The sequence below is a fragment of the Spea bombifrons genome, chromosome 1, assembly GCF_027358695.1.
Source record: "Spea bombifrons isolate aSpeBom1 chromosome 1, aSpeBom1.2.pri, whole genome shotgun sequence".
NCBI classification, from domain to species: domain Eukaryota; kingdom Metazoa; phylum Chordata; class Amphibia; order Anura; family Pelobatidae; genus Spea; species Spea bombifrons.
In genome coordinates this window covers 164,961,397-164,983,767 of record NC_071087.1, presented here as the reverse complement: position 1 = coordinate 164,983,767, position 22,371 = coordinate 164,961,397, and the positions used below count along the sequence as shown (strand labels likewise).

Here is a 22,371-nt window from a genome sequence, read left to right as displayed (position 1 = left end):
GAGTGCCGTGGGGGTCATGCTAAGGCAAGTGTCGTGGGGGTCATGCTAAGACGAGTGCCACGGGGGTCATGCTAAGACGAGTGCCACGGGGGTCATGCTAAGACGAGTGCCGTGGGGATCATGCTAAGGCGCGTGCCGTGGGGTCATGTAACATGCGTTATATGACCCCATGGTGGCCAGGTGAGGGCTGGTACCTTCTAGCCCTGGGAGCAGGTAAAGCCAAGTGGCCCCATCAATCCCGTGTTCCCAACTCCTGGTAACTCACATAGTTACACACACATTACCGCATGCTAACACGCACACTGACACGCACACATTACCGCACGCTGACACGCACACATTACCGCACGCTGACACGCACACATTACCGCAGGCTGACACGCACACATTACCCCACGCTGACACGCACACATTACCGCACGCTGACACCCACACATTACCCCACGCTGACACGCACACACATTACCGCACGCTGACACGCACACATTACCGCACGCTGACACTCACACATTACCCCACGCTGACACGCACACACATTACCGCACGCTGACACGCACACACATTACCGCACGCTGACACACACACATTACCGCACGCTGACACACACACATTACCCCACGCTGACACACACACATTACCCCACGCTGACACGCACACATTACCGCACGCTGACACGCACACATTACCGCACGCTGACACGCACACATTACCGCACGCTGACGCACACATTACCGCACGCTGACACGCACACATTACCGCACGCTGACACGCACACATTACCGCACGCTGACGCACATTATCGCACGCTGACACACACACATTACCGCACGCTGACACCCACACAGTAACGCACACACTCACTCCCTCTTCTTTCTGTGTTGCGTGTGAGGGGTCCTGCGTTTAACATCGCGTCACATGACCCCACTGCGTTCCTGCATCTCTGGAGCATCACAGAATTCACAGAGAGGTGGTCCGGAGACCTCTTGCCCACGACGCCACCCCCCCCGGTGGTAGTAAAGCAGCAGCTCACAAGAGGATGAGGGCAGTATTGAGGATGGGATTAGAGTCTTTTCATCCATTAGTATGTATAGTGTTAGAGTGAGTGTGTTGGAGAGGTTACAGTGAGTGTGTTGGAGAGGTTAGAGTGAGTGTGTCGGAGAGGTTACAGTGTGTGTGTCGGAGAGGTTACAGTGTGTAGGAGAGGTTACAGTGAGTGTGTCGGAGAGGTTAGAGTGTGTGTGTCGGAGAGGTTACAGTGTGTCGGAGAGGTTACAGTGAGTGTGTCGGAGAGGTTAGAGTGTGTGTGTCGGAGAGGTTAGAGTGTGTGTGTCGGAGAGGTTAGAGTGAGTGTGTCGGAGAGGTTAGAGTGAGTGTGTCGGAGAGGTTACAGTGAGTGTGTCGGAGAGGTTACAGTGAGTGTGTTGGAGAGGTTAGAGTGAGTGTGTCGGAGAGGTTAGAGTGTGTGTGTCGGAGAGGTTACAGTGAGTGTGTCGGAGAGGTTACAGTGAGTGTGTCGGAGAGGTTACAGTGAGTGTGTCGGAGAGGTTACAGTGTGTCGGAGAGGTTAGAGTGAGTGTGTCGGAGAGGTTAGAGTGAGTGTGTCGGAGAGGTTAGAGTGAGTGTTTTGGAGAGGTTACAGTGAGTGTGTCGGAGAGGTTAGAGTGAGTGTGTCGGAGAGGTTAGAGTGTGTGTGTCGGAGAGGTTACAGTGAGTGTGTCGGAGAGGTTAGAGTGTGTGTGTCGGAGAGGTTAGAGTGTGTGTGTCGGAGAGGTTACAGTGAGTGTGTCGGAGAGGTTAGAGTGTGTGTGTCGGAGAGGTTACAGTGAGTGTGTCGGAGAGGTTAGAGTGTGTGTGTCGGAGAGGTTAGAGTGAGTGTGTTGGAGAGGTTACAGTGTGTCGGAGAGGTTAGAGTGAGTGTGTCGGAGAGGTTAGAGTGTGTGTGTCGGAGAGGTTAGAGTGAGTGTGTCGGAGAGGTTAGAGTGTGTGTGTCGGAGAGGTTACAGTGTGTCGGAGAGGTTACAGTGAGTGTGTCGAAGAGGTTAGAGTGAGTGTGTTGGAGAGGTTACAGTGTGTCGGAGAGGTTAGAGTGTGTGTGTCGGAGAGGTAAGAGTGTGTGTGTCGGAGAGGTAAGAGTGTGTGTGTCGGAGAGGTAAGAGTGTGTGTGTCGGAGAGGTTACAGTGAGTGTGTCGGAGAGGTTAGAGTGAGTGTGTCGGAGAGGTTAGAGTGTGTGTGTCGGAGAGGTTACAGTGAGTGTGTCGGAGAGGTTACAGTGTGTGTGTCGGAGAGGTTAGAGTGTGTGTGTCGGAGAGGTTACAGTGAGTGTGTCGGAGAGGTTAGAGTGAGTGTGTCGGAGAGGTTAGAGTGTGTGTGTCGGAGAGGTTAGAGTGAGTGTGTCGGAGAGGTTAGAGTGTGTGTGTCGGAGAGGTTAGAGTGAGTGTGTCGGAGAGGTTACAGTGAGTGTGTCGGAGAGGTTAGAGTGAGTGTGTCGGAGATGTTAGAGTGAGTGTGTCGGAGAGGTTAGAGTGAGTGTGTCGGAGAGGTTACAGTGTGTGTGTCGGAGAGGTTAGAGTGAGTGTGTCGGAGAGGTTAGAGTGAGTGTGTCGGAGAGGTTACAGTGAGTGTGTCGGAGAGGTTACAGTGAGTGTGTTGGAGAGGTTACAGTGAGTGTGTTGGAGAGGTTACAGTGTGTCGGAGAGGTTAGAGTGAGTGTGTCGGAGAGGTTAGAGTGTGTGTGTCGGAGAGGTTACAGTGAGTGTGTCGGAGAGGTTACAGTGAGTGTGTCGGAGAGGTTAGAGTGTGTGTGTCTGAGAGGTTAGAGTGTGTGTGTCGGAGAGGTTAGAGTGAGTGTGTTGGAGAGGTTACAGTGAGTGTGTCGGAGAGGTTAGAGTGAGTGTGTCGGAGAGGTTAGAGTGTGTGTGTCTGAGAGGTTAGAGTGAGTGTGTCGGAGAGGTTAGAGTGTGTGTGTCGGAGAGGTTAGAGTGAGTGTGTCGGAGAGGTTAGAGTGAGTGTGTCGGAGAGGTTAGAGTGAGTGTGTCGGAGAGGTTAGAGTGAGTGTGTCGGAGAGGTTAGAGTGAGTGTGTCGGAGAGGTTACAGTGTGTGTGTCGGAGAGGTTAGAGTGAGTGTGTCGGAGATGGTTTGAGTGGGTGTGTCGGAGAGGTTACAGTGAGTGTGTTGGAGAGGTTACAGTGTGTCGGAGAGGTTAGAGTGAGTGTGTTGGAGAGGTTAGAGTGAGTGTGTTGGAGAGGTTAGAGTGTGTGTGTTGGAGAGGTTAGAGTGAGTGTGTCTGAGATGTTAGAGTGAGTGTGTTGGAGAGGTTAGAGTGAGTGTGTCGGAGAGGTTAGAGTGTGTCGGAGAGGTTAGAGTGAGTGTGTTGGAGAGGTTACAGTGAGTGTGTTGGAGAGGTTACAGTGTGTCGGAGAGGTTAGAGTGAGTGTGTTGGAGAGGTTAGAGTGAGTGTGTCGGAGAGGTTACAGTGAGTGTGTTGGAGAGGTTACAGTGTGTCGGAGAGGTTACAGTGTGTCGGAGAGGTTAGAGTGAGTGTGTTGGAGAGGTTACAGTGAGTGTGTTGGAGAGGTTACAGTGTGTCGGAGAGGTTAGAGTGAGTGTGTTGGAGAGGTTAGAGTGAGTGTGTTGGAGAGGTTAGAGTGAGTGTGTTGGAGAGGTTAGAGTGTGTGTGTTGGAGAGGTTAGAGTGAGTGTGTCTGAGATGTTAGAGTGAGTGTTTTGGAGAGGTTAGAGTGAGTGTGTTGGAGAGGTTACAGTGAGTGTGTTGGAGAGGTTACAGTGTGTCGGAGAGGTTAGAGTGAGTGTGTTGGAGAGGTTACAGTGAGTGTGTTGGAGAGGTTACAGTGTGTCGGAGAGGTTAGAGTGAGTGTGTCGGAGAGGTTAGAGTGAGTGTGTTGGAGAGGTTAGAGTGAGTGTGTTGGAGAGGTTAGAGTGAGTGTGTTGGAGAGGTTAGAGTGTGTGTGTTGGAGAGGTTAGAGTGAGTGTGTCTGAGATGTTAGAGTGAGTGTGTTGGAGAGGTTAGAGTGAGTGTGTGAGCAAATAATGGAGGTAAATACATTGTGGGTGGGAAAGCCTGATAACAGCGCTGCGCGGGCTCTGTGCTCCTGTGACACGGATCACGTCTGCTCTAACACGCGTGCAAAACGTTACACTGCTCACCACGGCACACTGCGCACGTCAAACATGCGCACACGCGCCGCACACTCTCTGCAGAGACCTTTATTCCACTTACTGGTACATACTGGTATATTCTGGCACATACTGTACACATACTGTACACATACACATGTATGTAGCTGAGCCCTGTGTGGTATCAGCACATGTATTGATCGCATCGTCCATTATCCCAAATCAGGAAAGCCCACAGGGCCGGTCCTACTGGAGACGGATGGTGGAGGTAATTAGATGAAGTGGGGAGGGTCACGGGGTCGGGGGTTTTAGTTCATGCGGGGGGGGGGTGCACGCTAATTACCCGTATTGATTAGAGGTCGTGAAGCTAATGGCCTGGATCTCATCAGCTGGGTTTGGATTAAAGTTTAACGTGAACTCCGTTCTGAGCCACATAGGGTGGAAACTTGGGGTATCTGAGGGGCTGGGGCATCTGCGGCAGGGGGCGGCTTTTCGAAATGGATAAGCTCGTCTCACCAGCAATGACTTTCCAGTCCACAAACAGAACAAGACCAAGGGCATTATGGGGAACGCTGTGGAGTTTGTGGGGTGTATTTACAGGGGGCTTATGGGGGCAGCTCCCCCGCCTGCTGGTGTATATCGGGGCAATTCCAGCTCCAAGTGGTTAAACAGTGGAATCTTTGGGGAGGCTGCGGGGTACTTGTCTATGGGGGCATTTCTATAGTCGGGGCATTCACTTGCACCAGGTGAGTTCCATTTGATGAGATAGGAGGGTGTGGGGTAGTTCTGTGCAGGGGTCGTTACAGATTGGGGTAATTCTCCAGGCCGCAGGGTAAAGACTGGTCGAGGTATTCGGATATTGGTGCGGTGAACGCCGAATTTTTCTTGAACGGAGTATCTCGGGTCCTGACGGCCGACACCCCCTGAAACAGGAGAGAGGAGATTGGCTGAGGAAGCTCCTAACGGCTCCTCGCCCGGCGGCCACGCACTAACGATGCCGCGGACCTACGACGCTTCGCCCCGGCGCCCGCACGGCGACCGCGCTTTGCCCCAGCGGCCGCTCACTAACGCCTCCTCGGCCCTGCGCACAAGCACCAATGACACTTACGGGGATTTGGTGGAAGTGTTCAGACCAGAAGGTAGCCGGCTGTTCCGTGCGATAGTCGTGACTCTGTCAACAACACAAAGTAACACAATTATTACACAACGGATTCATTGAAACGCGGGGCGTGCAGCAAACGGTTACAGCGAGGGGTCTCCGCGACGTACCTTGCTGGGGGCCGACAGTTTTGGTACAAATCCTTCCACCCGATAATCTCTCTTTGTAGTCGACTCCGTGACTCGATCTTCAGAGGGGGAGGTCGGCGGCTGCATAATCTCCTCACTGGAGAGATGATAGGACAGGTCGATGGATTAGTTACACCGAGTGCCGGGGGGGGGCTTATATGTTACATGGCGTGGCCGCGTCCGCTATGTTGCATTGCGTGGCGGGCCGCGGGGGGGTGGGGTATGTTACATTGCGTGGCAGGCCGCGGGGGGGTGGGGTATTTTACATTGCGTGGCGGGCCGCGGGGGGTGGGGTATGTTGCATTGCGTGGCGGGCCGCGGGGGGGTATGTTACATTGCGTGGCGGGCCGCGGGGGGGTGGGGTATGTTACATTGCGTGGGAGGCCGCGGGGGGGTGGGGTATGTTACATTGCGTGGCAGGCCGCGGGGGGGTGGGGTATGTTACATTGCGTGGCAGGCTGCGGGGGGGGGTTGTTACATTGCGTGGCAGGCCGCGGGGGGGTGGGGTTTGTTACATTGCGTGGCAGGCCGCGGGGGGGTGGGGTATGTTACATTGCGTGGCGGGCCGCGGGGGGGTGGGGTATGTTACATTGCGTGGCAGGCCGCGGGGGGGTGGGGTATGTTACATTGCGTGGCGGGCCGCAGGGGGGGTGGGGTATGTTACATTGAGTGGGAGGCCGCGGGGGGGTGGGGTATGTTGCATTGCGTGGCAGGCCACGGGGGGGTATGTTACATTGCGCGGTGGGGTGGGGTATGTTACATTGCGTGGCAGGCCGCGGGGGGGGTATGTTACATTGCGTGGCGGGCCGCGGTGGGGTGGGGTATGTTACATTGCGTGGCGGGCCGCGGGGGGTGGGGTATGTTACATTGCGTGGCAGGCCGCGGGGAGGGTGGGGTATGTTACATTGCGTGGCGGGCCGCGGGGGGGGTATGTTACATTGCGCGGTGGGGTGGGGTATGTTACATTGCGTGGCAGGCCGCGGGGGGGTATGTTACATTGCGTGGCGGGCCGCGGGGGGTGGGGTATGTTACATTGCGTGGCAGGCCGCGGGGAGGGTGGGGTATGTTACATTGCGTGGCGGGCCGCGCGGGGGGGTATGTTACATTGCGCGGTGGGGTGGGGTATGTTACATTGCGTGGCAGGCCGCGGGGGGGTGGGGTATGTTACATTGCGTGGCAGGCCGCGGGGGGGTGGGGTAATGTTACATTGCGTGGCAGGCCGCGGGGGAGGGGGGTATGTTACATTGCGTGGCGGGCCGCGGGGGGGTGGGGTATGTTACATTGCGTGGCAGGCCGCGGGGGGGGTGGGGTATGTTACATTGCGTGGCGGGCCGCGGGGGGGGATATGTTACATTGCGTGGGGGGGGGTGTAATATCTCTGTATAAACCTGTTTACCTGAACTTCTGATAGAGGAATTTCTTGAGCATTTCTTCTCGTTGACCTGCAGGGGGAGGGGTAATTATTTAATAATAATAGCAATCATTATAATGGGCGGGGGTGGGCGGGACAGGGTTAATATCAGGGCCTGGAACCTTCTGTGTTTTGGGGGGCTGCATGTGGCTGGGGGGGAGCAGCTTCGAGGGGCCGAAAAAATATCTTCCCGCTATGGGCCACATACCTTACTGGGAGCCCATCTCACCCCACTACGCGCTACATACCTAACTGGTAGCCAATCACACCTCACTACAGGCCACATACCTAACTGGTAGCCAATCACACCTCACTACCGGCCACATCCCTTACTGGGAACCCATCACACACCACTACGGGCCACATACTATAATGGGAGCCCATCACACCCCACTAATTAACCAGTTCATGCCTGTATTACCAATCTCCCGCACGCGGCTGGTGTTGGGCATCTTGTAGGAGTCCAGGTTGGTCGTGGAATCTGCAATCTGTGCCTCCATTTGGGTGCTCAGGATCCCGCTGTGACCATGTTTATAGACATATGCCCCTCCCACAGCGTCACTCTCTGGACACGCCCCCTCCAGGGACGCCACGGCCCTCTGAGAATTAGATATCGAGAGATCAGAAGATGACAGCGAAACCCCATCTGTCTGAAGATAACCCTCCTGAGAGCTTCACTTACCACCAAACCCCACCCGCCAGGGGCGTTCCCACCAACGGGGGCACTACCACCAAACCCCACCCGCCAACTGGTGCATTACTACCAAACCCCACCCACCCGTCATCTGCTTTGTTACCAAAACCCTACCCACCAGGTACGTTACCACCAAACCCCACCTTCCAGCTGGGACATTACCACCAAACCCCGCCCACCCATTAGCGGCTTTGTTACCAAACTCTACCCACCCACCAGGGGTATTACCAGATGTGGTGATAAAGCTGTCTTTCCTATCACACAGCCGTTTATCTTGTGGTGATGCTTCCCACCACCGACCACGAATCTCACCGCCAACCCCTCCCACCCCGGTGCCGGTAGCGAACTCCCTCCCACCCCGGTGCCGGTAGCGTACTCCCTCCCACCCCGGTGCCGGTAGCGTACTCCCTCCCACCCCGGTGCCGGTAGCGTACTCCCTCCCACCCCAGGGCCGACACTCACCTCTTCCACCCAGTTGTGCCGCAGGCAGGGGCTCGGTGGCTTGGTGGTCTGTGGCTTGGAGCTCGGTGGCTTGGGGGTCCGTGGCTCAGAGCTCGGTGGATCGGGGGTCTGTGCCGTCTCCGTCTTTTCTGTGTCGGTCATTCTGAACAAGAGCGAGAAATCAAACGCTCTGCTGCCTGAACCCAGACGGACCCCCCGGGCAGTGCGGCCCCCAGAGGACGGGGCAGATTCTTCCCAAACGTCTAATGCATTAAGCGGAGGGTCGGTATAGGGGGTAGGAGATTTTGGGGGGTGGGGGTATATTTCAGGGGTCTGTATCGGGGTGGAGGGTTGAGGTTATATTTTGGGGGTCTGTATCGGGGGAGGGGGGTGAGGGTATATTTCGGGGGCCTGTATTGGGCGGTGGGGGTATATTTCGGGGGTCTGTATGGGGATATATTACGGGGGTATGTATCGGGGTAGGGGGGTTGAGGATATATTACGGGGGTCTGTATCAGGGTAGGGGGGGTTGAGGGTATATTTCGGGGGTCTGTATCAGGGTAGGGGATTGAGAGTATATTTCGGGGTCTGTATGGGGGTAGGGGGGGTTGAGTTTATATTTCGGGAGTCTGTATCGGGGGGTGGGGGTATATTTTGGGGGTCTGTATCAGGGTAGGGCGGTTGAGGGTATATTTGGGGGGGTCTGTATCGGGGTAGGGGGGGTTGAGTTTATATTTCGGAGGTCTGTATCGGGGGGGTGGGGGTATATTTTGGGGGTCTGTATCAGGGTAGGGGGGTTGAGGGTATATTTGGGGGGTCTGTATCGGGGTAAGGGGGGTTGAGTTTATATTTCGGGAGTCTGTATCGGGGGGTGGGGGTATATTTTGGGGGTCTGTATCAGGGTAGGGGGGTTGAGGGTATATTTGGGGGTCTGTATCGGGGTAGGGGGGGTTGAGTTTATATTTCGGAGGTCTGTATCGGGGGGTGAGGGTATATTTGGAGGGTCTGTATCGAGGTAGGGGGGGTGAGGGTATATTTCGGGAGTCTGTATCGGGGTAGGGGGGTTTGAGGGCATATTTCGGGGGTCTGTATCGGGGTAGGGGGGTGAGGCTATATATCGGGGGTCTGTATCGGGGGGTGGGGGTATATTTCAGGGGTCTGTATCGAGGTTGGGGGGGTTGATGGTATATATCGGGGGTCTCTATCGGGGGGTGAGGGTATTTTTCGGGGGTCTGTATCGCGGTAGGGGTATATTTCGGGGGTCAAGTTACCTGCTCCGTGTCCGGTTCCTTCGGGTTTAGGCCCAACCTCCGGCTGCTACAGAAACATTAGTAACTAAGGGCGGATCTTAGCTCGCAGCCAATAGGAGAGAGAGTCTCATGGGCGGCTCCGCCCTCATATCGCTCAGTACTCAGTGTCACCGTATACCGCGCGGTGCTTCCCAGGCTGGGGTACTAGGGGTTAATGCTGGCAAGCGGGGCAGTTTAGAATATCCACAGGGAGGGATTTTCATAGATTGGGTGATACCCCCGGGGGGGGGGGCAACAGGCAAGAGCTAATAATACCCCCGGCGGGGGGGGGACAACAGGTAAGAGCTAATAATACCCCCGGCGGGGGGGGGGCAACAGGTAAGAGCTAATAATACCCCCCGGCGGAGTATTTGGTACCAGAGAGTGTGGTTTGTAGATTGTCAGCTCCTGTGAGCAGAACCAGTCCAGTAACACTCACTGTACATCGCTGCGGAGTATGACGGTGATATATAATAATAACACACATTGTACAGCGCTGCGGAGTATGACAGCGATATATAAATAATAATAACACACATTGTACAGCGCTGCGGAGTATGACGGCGATATATAAATAATAATAATAACACACATTGTACAGCGCTGCCGAGTATGACGGCGATATATAAATAATAATAACACACATTGTACAGCGCTGCGGAGTATGACGGCGATATATAAATAATAATAACACACATTGTACAGCGCTGCGGAGTATGACGGCGATATATAAATAATAATAGCACACATTGTACAGCGCTGCGGAGTATGATGGTGATATATAAATAATAATAACACACATTGTACATCGCTGCGGAGTATGACGGTGATATATAATAATAACACACATTGTACATCGCTGTGGAGTATGACAGCGATATATAAATAATAATAATAACACACATTGTACAGCGCTGCAGAGTATGACGGCGATATATAAATAATAACACACATTGTACAGCGATGCGGAGTATGACGGCGATATATAAATAATAATAACACACATTGTACAGTGCTGCGGAGTATGACGGCGATATATAAATAATAACACATTGTACAGCGCTGCGGAGTATGATGGCGATATATAAATAATAACACATTGTACAGCGCTGCGGAGTATGACGGCGATATATAAATAATAATAACACATTGGTGTTTGAGCTGCTGGCAAGCAGAGGACACAGGGTTAATGTTTCCGGGGGGGGGGTTAATGCTCCCAGGTGGGGGAAGTATTTTTAGACTATGTGTACCCTCTTTGTGCTGAAGCCCCGGCCACTGCCAGGTTATTCTTAGGAGTCGCTGAGCAAATACTTCCATGAGGTTGGAGCGTGATGTGTGGGGGCAGGGCGCCGCCTACTGGCAGAGGGAGGGACTGCAGCTGGGCAACAACACAGACCAGGGGTTTCTGTGGCATGAGGGCCAACCCAGGGAACATGTCCTGCAGAAAGAGTTAAATCAATGTCCTGTATAATGTATATATATAAAATGTCAGAGTGGTAGACAGAGAGACCAAGTGGGAGATTATATAATATACAATATGAGGAATATACAGGGATATAACGGGTTATAAGGACGGGGTTAGTTATACGGCCGTAGAGTATATAATATATAATATGAGGAATATACAGGATATAACGGATTATAAGGACGGGATTAGTTATACGGCCGGAGAGCGTATAATATATAATATGAGGAATATACAGGGATATAACGGGTTATAAGGAGGGGATTAGTTATACGGCCAGAGAGTATATAATATATAATATGTGGAATATACAGGATATAAAGGGTTATAAGGACGGGATTAGTTATATGGGGGGGAGAGTATATAATATATAATATGAGGAATATACAGGGATATAACGGGTTATAAGAACGGGATTAGTTATACTGGGGGGAGAATATATAATATGAGGAATATACAGGATATAACGGGTTATAAGGACGGGATTAGTTATATGGGGGGAGAGTATATAATATATAATATGAGGAATATACAGGATATAACGGGTTATAAGGACGGGATTAGTTATACGGCCGGAGAGTATATAATATATAATATGAGGAATATACAGGGATATAACGGGTTATAAGGACGGGATTAGTTCTACGGCCGGAGAGTATATAATATATAATATGAGGAATATACAGGGATATAACGGGTTATAAGGAAGGGATTAGTTATACGGGGGGAGAGTATATAATATATAATATGAGGAATATACAGGATATAACGGGTTATAAGGACGGGATTAGTTATACGGCCGGAGAGTATATAATATATAATATGAGGAATATACAGGGATATAACGGGTTATAAGGACGGGATTAGTTATACTGGGGAGAGTATATAATATATAATATGAGGAATATACAGGATATAACGGGTTATAAGGACGGGATTAGTTATACGGCCGGAGAGTATATAATATATAATATGAGGAATATACAGGGATATAACGGGTTATAAGGACGGGATTAGTTATACGGCCGGAGAGTATATAATATATAATATGAGGAATATACAGGATATAACGGGTTATAAGGACGGGATTAGTTAGACGGGGGAGAGTATATAATATATAATATGAGGAATATACAGGATATAACGGGTTATAAGGACGGGATTAGTTATACGGCCGGAGAGTATATAATATATAATATGAGGAATATACAGGGATATAACGGGTTATAAGGACGGGATTAGTTCTACGGCCGGAGAGTATATAATATATAATATGAGGAATATACAGGGATATAACGGGTTATAAGGAAGGGATTAGTTATACGGGGGGAGAGTATATAATATATAATATGAGGAATATACAGGATATAACGGGTTATAAGGACGGGATTAGTTATACGGCCGGAGAGTATATAATATATAATATGAGGAATATACAGGGATATAACGGGTTATAAGGACGGGATTAGTTATACTGGGGAGAGTATATAATATATAATATGAGGAATATACAGGATATAACGGGTTATAAGGACGGGATTAGTTATACGGCCGGAGAGTATATAATATATAATATGAGGAATATACAGGGATATAACGGGTTATAAGGACGGGATTAGTTATACGGCCGGAGAGTATATAATATATAATATGAGGAATATACAGGATATAACGGGTTATAAGGACGGGATTAGTTAGACGGGGGAGAGTATATAATATATAATATGAGGAATATACAGGATATAACGGGTTATAAGGACGGGATTAGTTATACGGCCGGAGAGTATATAATATATAATATGAGGAATATACAGGGATATAACGGGTTATAAGGACGGGATTAGTTATACGGCCGGAGAGTATATAATACATAATATGAGGAATATACAGGGATATAACGGGTTATAAGGACGGGATTAGTAATACGGGCGGAGAGTATATAATATATAATATGAGGAATATACAGGATATAACGGGTTATAAGGACGGGATTAGTTATACGGCCGGAGAGTTTATAATATATAATATGAGGAATATACAGGATATAACGGGTTATAAGGATGGGGTTAGTTATACGGCCGGAGAGTATATAATATATAATATGAGGAATATACAGGATATAACGGGTTATAAGGACGGGGTTAGTTATACGGGGGAGAGTATATAATATATAATATGAGGAATATACAGTATATAACGGGTTATAAGGACGGGATTAGTTATACGGGGGAGAGTATATAATATATAATATGAGGAATATACAGGATATAACGGGTTATAAGGACGGGGTTAGTTATACGGGGGAGAGTATATAATATATAATATGAGGAATATACAGGGATATAACGGGTTATAAGGACGGGGTTAGTTATACAGCGGGAGAGTAGATAATATGAGGAATATACAGGATATAATGGGTTATAAGGACGGGATTAGTTATACGGCCGGAGAGAGTATATAATATATAATATGAGGAATATACAGGATATAACGGGTTATAAGGACGGGATTAGTTATACGGCCGGAGAGTATATTATATATAATGTGAGGAATATACAGGGATATAACGGGCTATAAGGACGGGATTAGTTATACGGCCGGAGAGTATATAATATATAATATGAGGAATATACAGGATATAACGGGTTATAAGGACGGGATTAGTTATACGGCCGGAGAGTATATGATATATAATATGGGGAATATACAGGAATATAACGGGTTTAGTACATTTTTTCTGTCACTTTTGGAGGGAGTGGGAAGAGAGGGAATGGGGGGAGACATCTAAAGACATGAAGGGGTTTAATTAAACGGCAGGAGGGAAGTTTATTTGAAAGGAGAAGAAAATCTACAAGAGACCGGAATCTAACACTAGAGAGTCCGAGGCTGAGATGGAATGGAAGGAAGTTACTTTACTAAGACAGTGGGTAGATAAGTGGAACAGCTTCCCAGCAGAAGTGGTAGAGGGTAATACAGTAAGGGAATTTAAACATGCATGGGATAGACACACGGCGCTGGAGATGACTCATTAAGGTTAGAGTCTGCCGGTGGGTTCTGGGTTTCTGACCCGGTGAGTGCCGCAGGTTCTGTGAGTAAGAGGCGACAATCTTTCTGGGAAATCATTTTATTTGAAAAGCCAAAAACGGCAAACACACGGAAGCCGTTCGGCTCGACACAAAGCTTCTCGGAGCGTTACAGAGCCTCCTCGTCTTGGGATCCAATAAAAGGGTCATCCAGGGCCGCTCTACACACAGAAATAAGGCCTATGGGCCTCCATGTGCGAGGTTCACGGTCACACGGCTGTTGGGACGCTCCTGGGGGGGAGGGGAGTTGTAGTCAGTCTTCAGTTGATCCCTTCCAGTTCGTTATATGGAACCCCCAAGCTCTCCCCAGCTCTCCCAGTCCTCCCCACTCACTGGTTTTCTGAGAACGCTGCCTCTCCTCTCTGCGCGACGTAAAGGAGTCCGTCTACATCCAGCCTCCCCCAGTCACCAGAACGCAGCCAGCCATCTTCATCCAGAGCTTCCTCTGTCTCCTCCTTCATGCCCAGATACCCCATAAAGACGTGGCGCCCCCACAGCCTGAGACCCCCCGATCCCTGTCCTGGAGAACGGTCTACACGAGACCTGCAGCCGGGGATCTCTCGGCCAAAACTACGAGAGAGAAAACAGTCACATCTGCACAAGGAGCTCGTTCTCACCCCCATCGGGGCAACAAACACCCTACAGCCCTGTAGAATGTATACTCACCAATTTATCTATACATTATACAGGGGGCCGGCTCACCGATTTAACCATACATTACACAGGGGGCCGGCTCACTGATTTATCTATACATTATACAGGGACCGGCTCACTGATTTATCTATACATTATACAGGGGGCCGGTCACTGATTTATCTATACATTATACAGGGGCCGGTCACTGATTTATCTATACATTATACACGGGCCGGCTCACTGGTTTAGCTATACATTATAACAAATCGGATAAACTGACAAAAAATCTTTTGGCCAAGGAAGGGGGTCAGAAGGAGGCGGGGCTAATAGCAGCTCCTGCTTTGCATAAATCCCACCCAGGAGGGCCTCTGGAGATGCAGCAGCCACAGATCCACCCCGCAATCTGTGCCACCGAGTCTCACCTGTTCCAGCTGTGCCATGTCTTGGGCTGTGCCAGGCTGTGTGCCCCGCAGCTCTCATTCACGCCGTACCAGGGCAGCAAGTTCAGCCCCAAACTCTGGAAGTACTCTGCAGTATCGCGAGTGATGGGAGTTTCTCCCATATAGCAGCGAGTGCACCGATCCAATCCGAGGGCCACTCGTGCCGGTCGAAACACCAAGTGCTCAGCAAGGATGCGACTCAGAGGAAGACTCCACGTCCTGCAGGGAGAGGAGACAGAATGCCAGCCAAGAGGAATCTATAGTACCAGGGGAGCAAATACGAGCAACCACCGGGGCAAATAAAGACGCCACCCCCAATATGGTGTCCAACAGAAACGGAGCCCAGTAACACCCGAGTGACACTCGCCGGCCGCGTTACTGCCTGCCACACATACTTGTCCTGGTAACAGGTCCGCAGTCCTATGCCCCGGGCCCAGCGTAGGATCCTCCTGTGCAGAGGGCTGGCCACTTTCTCCAGCGATTGCCACCTCCGCTGAATCTTCTCCCACAGCAGCGGAAACCCCAGGAAGCGGGTGGGACGAGCGAGACGAAGGGTGGGCAGCAGAGATCCCTGAGGACAGATGGACTTTTTACTGGAGCCGCATTTGGGCTCCGGCGACCATTGCCCCAGTGAAGCCCCTTTTACCTTCAGGGCATCTGGCTCCGTGAAGTACGTGGCTCCCCCGCAGCAGAGCGGCGCCCATAGGTCGGACATCTGTGTTGAAATGTTACTCAGGGGCAGGTAGCTGACGACAACGTCTTCAGAACCCAAGCGAAGCGTCTCACAGAAGGAACGGGCCATCCAAGTGACCTGCAGACGAAAAACGTGAAACCGCGTCAAAAGCGGCCGCCCGTGACCTCGCTCCCCGAAGACGGCATCACAGAGATCCCGGCTGTCATCATTACCCCATAACGTGATGAGGTCACGAGAGCTCCCGCGGGGCGAAGTCGCCAGGAAATCTTCACACCGCTTTCAGGCAGCTGCGTATCAGCCATTTGTATGATTCTCGCTCTGATATCTGACCCCCCGATCTACTAAACCCCCCGACTCCTTATCATACTGCCTGTGGGGAGCAATAGAATGGCTCGGTCTTAATCACCCAGCCATCTGAGGAGGGGGGTTAGGGGTAATTATCTCAGAGGATTAAGGGCAGGTAGATGAGGTAATAGAGCAGCAGGAGACGTCGCAGAATATCGGGCTGTATAGGGAGAGGTATTAGGAGTAGAGCGAGGGAAGCACTTGCGCCGTTGTGCAGAGGACTGCCGAGACCTCACTCGGAGTATTGTGTACAGCACTAGAGAGCGGATCTACAAGGATACAGACACTGTGGAGAGAGTTCAGAGACGGGCTACTAAACGGCTTCACGGATCGCCGGATAAAACTTACCAGGAAGGGTTAAAGGATCGTAACATATATAGACTGGGGGGGGGAATGAGAGAAACATTTCAACACAAAGAGAACCGACACGATAAAGGAGGAGAGAAAAAAAACTACCGCAACAAGAGGGCAGAGTCTTAAATTAGTGAAGGTGTTAAAGCATGTACGGGGTGGGCAGAACGATCTCGTAGATATAGGATATTGTATTGAGAAATTGGGCAGACTGGACAGCTGCCGACACCTTCTGTGGAGGAAGGGACTTCATTAGCATCGCCATAAAGCGTTAGCTCAGTGTGGGGTTTGAGCCGGGAAAGTCACCCAAAATATCACATGACTGACAGCGACGGGGGCTCCAGGTCTGCAGATAAAGGGAGTTTATTGGAACAAAAAACAGGTTTTCTTCTACGTTAAACTGGGTGAAATTTCCAGAGTGGCTGCTAGAAAGCACCAGCCGTGGTGTACTGGGGGCCAGGGGCAGCTGGCAGGACCCCCACTGGGCATTACTACCACCCTACAGCTCTGACCCAGTGCACTGCATGCCCCCCATGACTGCCGTCACCTTTAGATACATTGCCAGACCATAAGGGACAGCAAGAGGCCCAATCATCTGGATATGGGGCAACTGGCAGCCCCCAGCACAGGCCACCTACACCGGGGCATCCAACTGGGGCACAGGGGCTGTACATAGGAGTAAATATCAACCCCACTGCGCAAGTCTATGGACCCCCCTTAGCGTTACTGCAAACACCCCCCCTCACGATAGAGCCCCCCACCCGGTATTCTCAATGCGGCCTCACATTGTCGTGGCTCAGCATGACTCCTCTGGGAGTATCTGTGGGGGCTCCGGGGTAGATGATGGCGCAGCACTGGTTGGCTTTCTGGGAATGGATGACACTATTCAGCCTGCACTGAGTGACCTCTGACCCCAGGGTCATGAACTCCGACCACTGTGACAAGCAGAAGAGAAGCCAATTAGAGGCAGCAGAAGGAACGTGGTTAAGGGGTAGGTGCGGGAAGCCCCCCCCCACTTACCATGTAGAGACCAGGATGTGGGGCATCAATGACTCCATCCCACTGAATTATTGCCTTCAACTGGGGTAGTTCCTTCTGCACCTGAAAACAAAGAAGAATCTAGAAGCTGGCGGTGGGTAAGAGCCGTCTGTTCCATCTCAATGCGGCCTCACATTGTCGTGGCTCAGCATGACTCCTCTGGGAGTATCTGTGGGGGCTCCGGGGTAGATGATGGCGCAGCACTGGTTGGCTTTCTGGGAACGGATGACACTATTCAGCCTGCACTGCCACAAAACCTTAATCAGTCGTCTGTCTCGTCTTCAGGAGCCGTATGTCTATCTCATGCACGCTTAATCCCCTCACTGTATTACCCTCTACCGCTTCTGCTGGGAGGCTGCTCCATGCATCCACCACCCTCTCAGTCAAATGACAATCACCGCCCGTCTGTTGAGTGAGTTGTTGAGTGAGATAAAAGCCGTTATGGGGCAGCTCAAGGCATCCGCGGAGGCAGGAGCGATGAGGACGGCGGGCTGGACGGGGGAGAGCGTCTCCTTCCCTGCCGCTCACCTGGAGGATCTTCCGCAGCTGCCGGTGATCCTGGACAAACACCGCGTGAGCCGCGCAGCTCTGCGCCACCTTCTGGCAGAAAGCTGCAGTGCAGGACGGGTCGACGCCAACAGCCAGACCCCTGCGACGCGGGACACACGTGTTACTAGCGGCTCTACATTACACAGGTGCTGGCGTGTAACCCGGGACACACGTGTTACTACCGGCTCTTCATTACACAGGTGCTGGCGTGTAACCCGGGACCGAGCATGCGCGCCACGCACCACACCGTCCATTTATCTGCTTTGGGCACAATACCATAGGAATATTACAAGTCGCAGGGGCAGGTAACCCCACGCTACGTAGATGGAAGGGTAATTAGACTAGAGGGGAGGGAGAGGAGAGTCTGGATTTAGAGTATTTCGGGAGGTCATTAAAGGCATGCGCCACCCCAATGCCGTATCGGGACCCCCAGGTGTTACCGGGCTCCTGTGACACTTACCCCGCCAGAATGGAGCCAATTTCTGCCATGAACCATTCGGGAGCGTTAGACCCCAGAATCAGAACGCCGTGGAAACGCTGCAACCCCAGCTAGAGAACACAGTAAGATACATGACATCATTAACACGCGGGCAGCACGGCCACCAAGACGCTTTACCCTGCCGCACCTTCCCAGCATCGACCACGGGACCAAGTAGTAACTAGCCATCCGAAGAGACCGCTGAGGTCTCGGCTAAAGACAGTGTCCTTTTTCCTTATTACTTCTGACCCAAAGTCCCCACCATGACGACGTGGAAGATGGGGCCAGATTCCTGGGGGAATTAAATCATTGAGTCACAATGACATCATCGCTGTCTGCGCCCGGGGCAGTCGCTCCCCATTCTACACCTAGTGATGGACTCCACGAAAGGCAACCAACACCTCTTCGATGAAGACTGGGGGTGGAGGTTTCTGATTGGCCAGCTCCATAGTGGTATGTATAGAATCATTTAAATAATGGGTTCCACCTACACAATTACCATGCATGGGCAGTCTGGCCCAAAGAGCTGACACTCACCCGCAGGAGTGCTTTGGCCACCATCAGGGTCTGTTGTTCATACTGGAGATAAGTGATCTTCTTCCACTCATCTGCCCTCTTCACGCACAGTGCCACCTGCTGCCCGCGGCCCCTCACAGAGCGGGCAAACAGCTGGGGTACGGTGAGAGGAGAGAAGGACGCCGGATCCGGCCCGTCGAGTCTCAGCCGGACAGCCCCGTCTCTGTGAACAGTCCACAGCCGGTCAGCAGGCGCCAAGATGGAGGACCAACCTGAAACGGGCTGGAAACGTGAGTGGGACAGACAGGATGGGTCTCGTATCCACTCCCCCACTGGGGTAACCAGCAACTGCTCTGCACTCTCCTGTTGGCCCTCGCCCTCCTCTGCACACTGTGGCACGGCAGCCTCCGGGGTCTCCTCCTGAGGTGGTTCCGCAGCCGCCGGGCTCCCGGACTCCTGAGGCGGTTCCGCAGCCGCCGGGCTCCCGGACTCCTGAGGCGGTTCCGCAGCCGCCGGGCTCCCGGACTCCTGAGGCGGTTCCGCAGCCGCCGGGCTCCCGGACTCCTGAGGCGGTTCCGCAGCCGCCGGGCTCCCGGACTCCTGAGGCAGTTCCGCAGCCGCCGGGCTCCCGGACTCCTGAGGCAGTTCCGCAGCCGCCGGGCTCCCGGACTCCTGAGGCGGTTCCTCAGCCGCCGGGCTCGCGGACTCCTGAGGCGGTTCCTCAGCCGCCAGGCTCGCGGACTCCTGAGGCGGTTCCTCAGCCGCCGGGCTCGCGGACTCCTGAGGCGGTTCCTCAGCCGCCGGGCTCGCGGACTCCTGAGGCTGCTCCTTGCATTCCATGGCGTGTTGAGGCTTCACTGGTTGCTCCGATTTCTCTTCCTCCATGGACACTTGTGTTTGCTGGATGCCCTCGCGGCTGGTGGTCTCCTGGGTCTCACCCCCCTGAGGCTGTTCGCTACTCTCCTGGCCCTCGGCCTCATTTGATTGTTTTTCCCTCTCCTGCCCTGGGGGCCCCTGATGCTGCTCTATGGTCTCCAGGCTGTTGGACTTCTTGCTGTCCTCATACGAGGCCTCTTGATGTTGATCTTTGCTGTCTTCGTACTCAGAGATATTCACAAAACTACAGCGAGAGAAGTTAGATAAGAAAACTGGGACGGGGACTCCACTCACACTCACAGGACAGGGACTCCACTCACACTCACAGGACGGGGGCTCTTACCTGTCAGTCGTGGCCTCAGAATCCCCTTTGGTGGGGCCTGGGGACGACATGCCGTCTGCTGGGGAAACGCGCCATTAGGTTAACGAGCAGGAAGCAGCACAGACAGCTTGTTACACGTATAATCATTTACAGCGGCCATTAACTCTTATCACACTCAGCCAACCAACATGTCTAGAATCCACAACTCCCAGCTTTTCACTTTTGCTTTGGGGTGTGGGTAGAGTGGGATCAGGGGCAAGTGGAGTGGGGAGAGGAGTGGCGCGAGAGCCCGTGGTCCTTCCGCATCTCAGCGAGAAGAATTTATTTCACTTCCTCTTCAAATCTGCAGAGTTAATAAATCTTTGTTTATAAAGCCGGCTGTTTCTATACACATTATGGGGGCTTTTAGGGCTGTAGAACCCTGTGATACCCTCATACCCAGCAAACATTCTAACCTCCTAGAAAAGAGGGCATCAGGGGAGAGAGGGCGGGGGCAGCAGGGAAGGGGAGAGAGGGCGGGGGCAGCAGGGATTTGGGAGCCAAAGGGGGTCTTTCCAAACTAAACAGGGACACTGGGGAGGCAGGGGGGTGACGGCAAAACGCTAAATGGGAACCATCTGTTTTCCCCAGGTTGGGCTGGGATCGTTCTCTGAGCCCACACATGCCAAGTGTCCCACGTCTTACATAACGCCAAGTGTTCACAGTTACAGAAATATCCAACAATACACCACGAAGGCCGCATCCGCCCCAGACACACGTGTGGCTCCGCAGAGGACGGGGCCCCGCGGGTACCTGAGCGTGAATTTCCCAGCTGTGCGCGACCACAGCCTCCGGCCAAACACAACGCAAAAAATCTCCCTTTACAGCAGGCGTGGCCGCACCATGTGACTTTTAAAGGCATTAAGTTCCACCCACTTAGGAAAAGCTAACAATGCATTGGCCAGTGTTAAGTGACATCACTTCTGTGTGGAGTATAACTCCCATCACTCTCATCGCACCTCTCATCAGCATCAGTGTTTACAACCCAAATTCCCCTGGGCCGGCGATGGTGGTTCTGGCACTTTAAGGCCCGATGACACCATTTTTGTTTTTCCCGCCAGTGGTGCGACGCACAGCATCCGTCTGCCGCTCCAGTGAGAGCCACGTGGCCGGTCCTGCCCCTGGGGGTCATTCTACGACACACAGATTTCCCATGTTACGTGGCGGAGGAGGTGGGCTGCAAGCTTCAGTGTGTTCAGGCTCCACGTGAGCCGCAAAGAAGCCTCCTTACATCATACATACGGGGGCCCTGTATAATGTATAGATAAATCAGCGAGCCGCCCCCTGTATCATATACAGATAAATCAGTGTGTGAGATACTGTATAATGTATAGATAAATCAGTGACTGGCCCCTGTATAATGTATAGATAAATCAGTGTCCGGCCCCTGTATAATGTATAGATAAATCAGTGACCGGCCTCCTGTATAATGTATAGTTAAATCAGTGACCGGCCCCCTGTATAATGTATAGATAAATCAGTGACTGGCCGCTGTATAATGTATAGATAAATCAGTGACCGGCCCCCTGTATAATGTATAGATAAATCAGTGATCCGGCCCCCGTATAATGTATAGATAAATCAGTGACCGGCCCCTGTATAATGTATAGATAAATCAGTGACCGGCCCCTGTATAATGTATAGATAAATCAGTGACCGGCCCCCTGTATAATGTATAGATAAATCAGTGACCGGCCCCCCTGTATAATGTATAGATAAATCAGTGTCCGGCCCCCTGTATAATGTATAGATAAATCAGTGACCGGCCCCTGTATAATGTATAGATAAATCAGTGACCGGCCCCTGTATAATGTATAGTTAAATCAGCGACTGGCCGCTGTATAATGTATAGATAAATCAGCGAGCCGGCCCCCTGTATAATGCATAGTTGAATCAGTGAGCTGGCCCCCCTGTAAAATGTATAGTTAAATCAGTGAGGTGCCAGCCCCTGTACAATGTATACTTAATACACTTCCATTTAATAATGTGTACTTAGCTCAGTGAGCCGGCCCCCTGTGTAATGTATAGTTAAATCAGTGAGCCAGCCCCCTGTATAATGTACAGATAAATCAGTGAGGCGGCCCCCTGTGTAATGTATAGTTAAATCAGTGAGCCGGCCCCCTGTATAATGTATAGATAAATCAGTGACCGGCCCCCTGTATAATGTATAGATAAATCAGCGAGGCGGCCCCCTGTATAATGTATAGTTAAATCAGTGAGCCAGCCCCCTGTATAATGTATAGATAAATCAGCGAGGCGGCCCCCTGTGTAATGTATAGATA

General features: G+C 51.8%; 2 protein-coding genes and 1 long non-coding RNA gene across 3 annotated transcripts; all 3 read right to left on the bottom strand.

Moving 5' to 3' along the window:
* Positions 1-4,207: 4,207 nt before the first annotated feature.
* Positions 4,208-4,431, bottom strand: LOC128467383 (uncharacterized). The gene is made up of 2 exons (XR_008345713.1): positions 4,269-4,431; positions 4,208-4,237 (listed from the first exon to the last, which is right to left on the bottom strand). It is a non-coding gene; the product is annotated as an uncharacterized LOC128467383 (long non-coding RNA).
* A 380-nt stretch (positions 4,432-4,811) lies between these two features.
* On the bottom strand, positions 4,812-9,287 carry SPAG8 (sperm associated antigen 8). The gene is made up of 7 exons (XM_053448959.1): positions 9,240-9,287; positions 7,990-8,131; positions 7,255-7,432; positions 6,819-6,864; positions 5,405-5,519; positions 5,244-5,306; positions 4,812-5,058 (listed from the first exon to the last, which is right to left on the bottom strand). Exons 2-7 carry the CDS (start codon positions 8,128-8,130, stop codon positions 4,936-4,938), a joined length of 666 nt encoding a protein of 221 aa, XP_053304934.1. The 5' UTR covers position 8,131; positions 9,240-9,287; the 3' UTR covers positions 4,812-4,935.
* Positions 9,288-13,850: 4,563 nt separating this feature from the next.
* On the bottom strand, positions 13,851-20,121 carry LOC128472911 (long-chain-fatty-acid--CoA ligase ACSBG2-like). The gene is made up of 11 exons (XM_053454897.1): positions 20,072-20,121; positions 18,874-19,972; positions 18,319-18,407; positions 17,838-17,958; positions 17,292-17,372; positions 17,057-17,206; positions 15,528-15,692; positions 15,277-15,452; positions 14,864-15,100; positions 14,139-14,375; positions 13,851-14,036 (listed from the first exon to the last, which is right to left on the bottom strand). The coding sequence occupies exons 1-11, from the start codon at positions 20,119-20,121 to the stop codon at positions 14,015-14,017; spliced, it is 2,427 nt and encodes an 808-aa protein (XP_053310872.1). The 3' UTR covers positions 13,851-14,014.
* Positions 20,122-22,371: the final 2,250 nt, after the last annotated feature.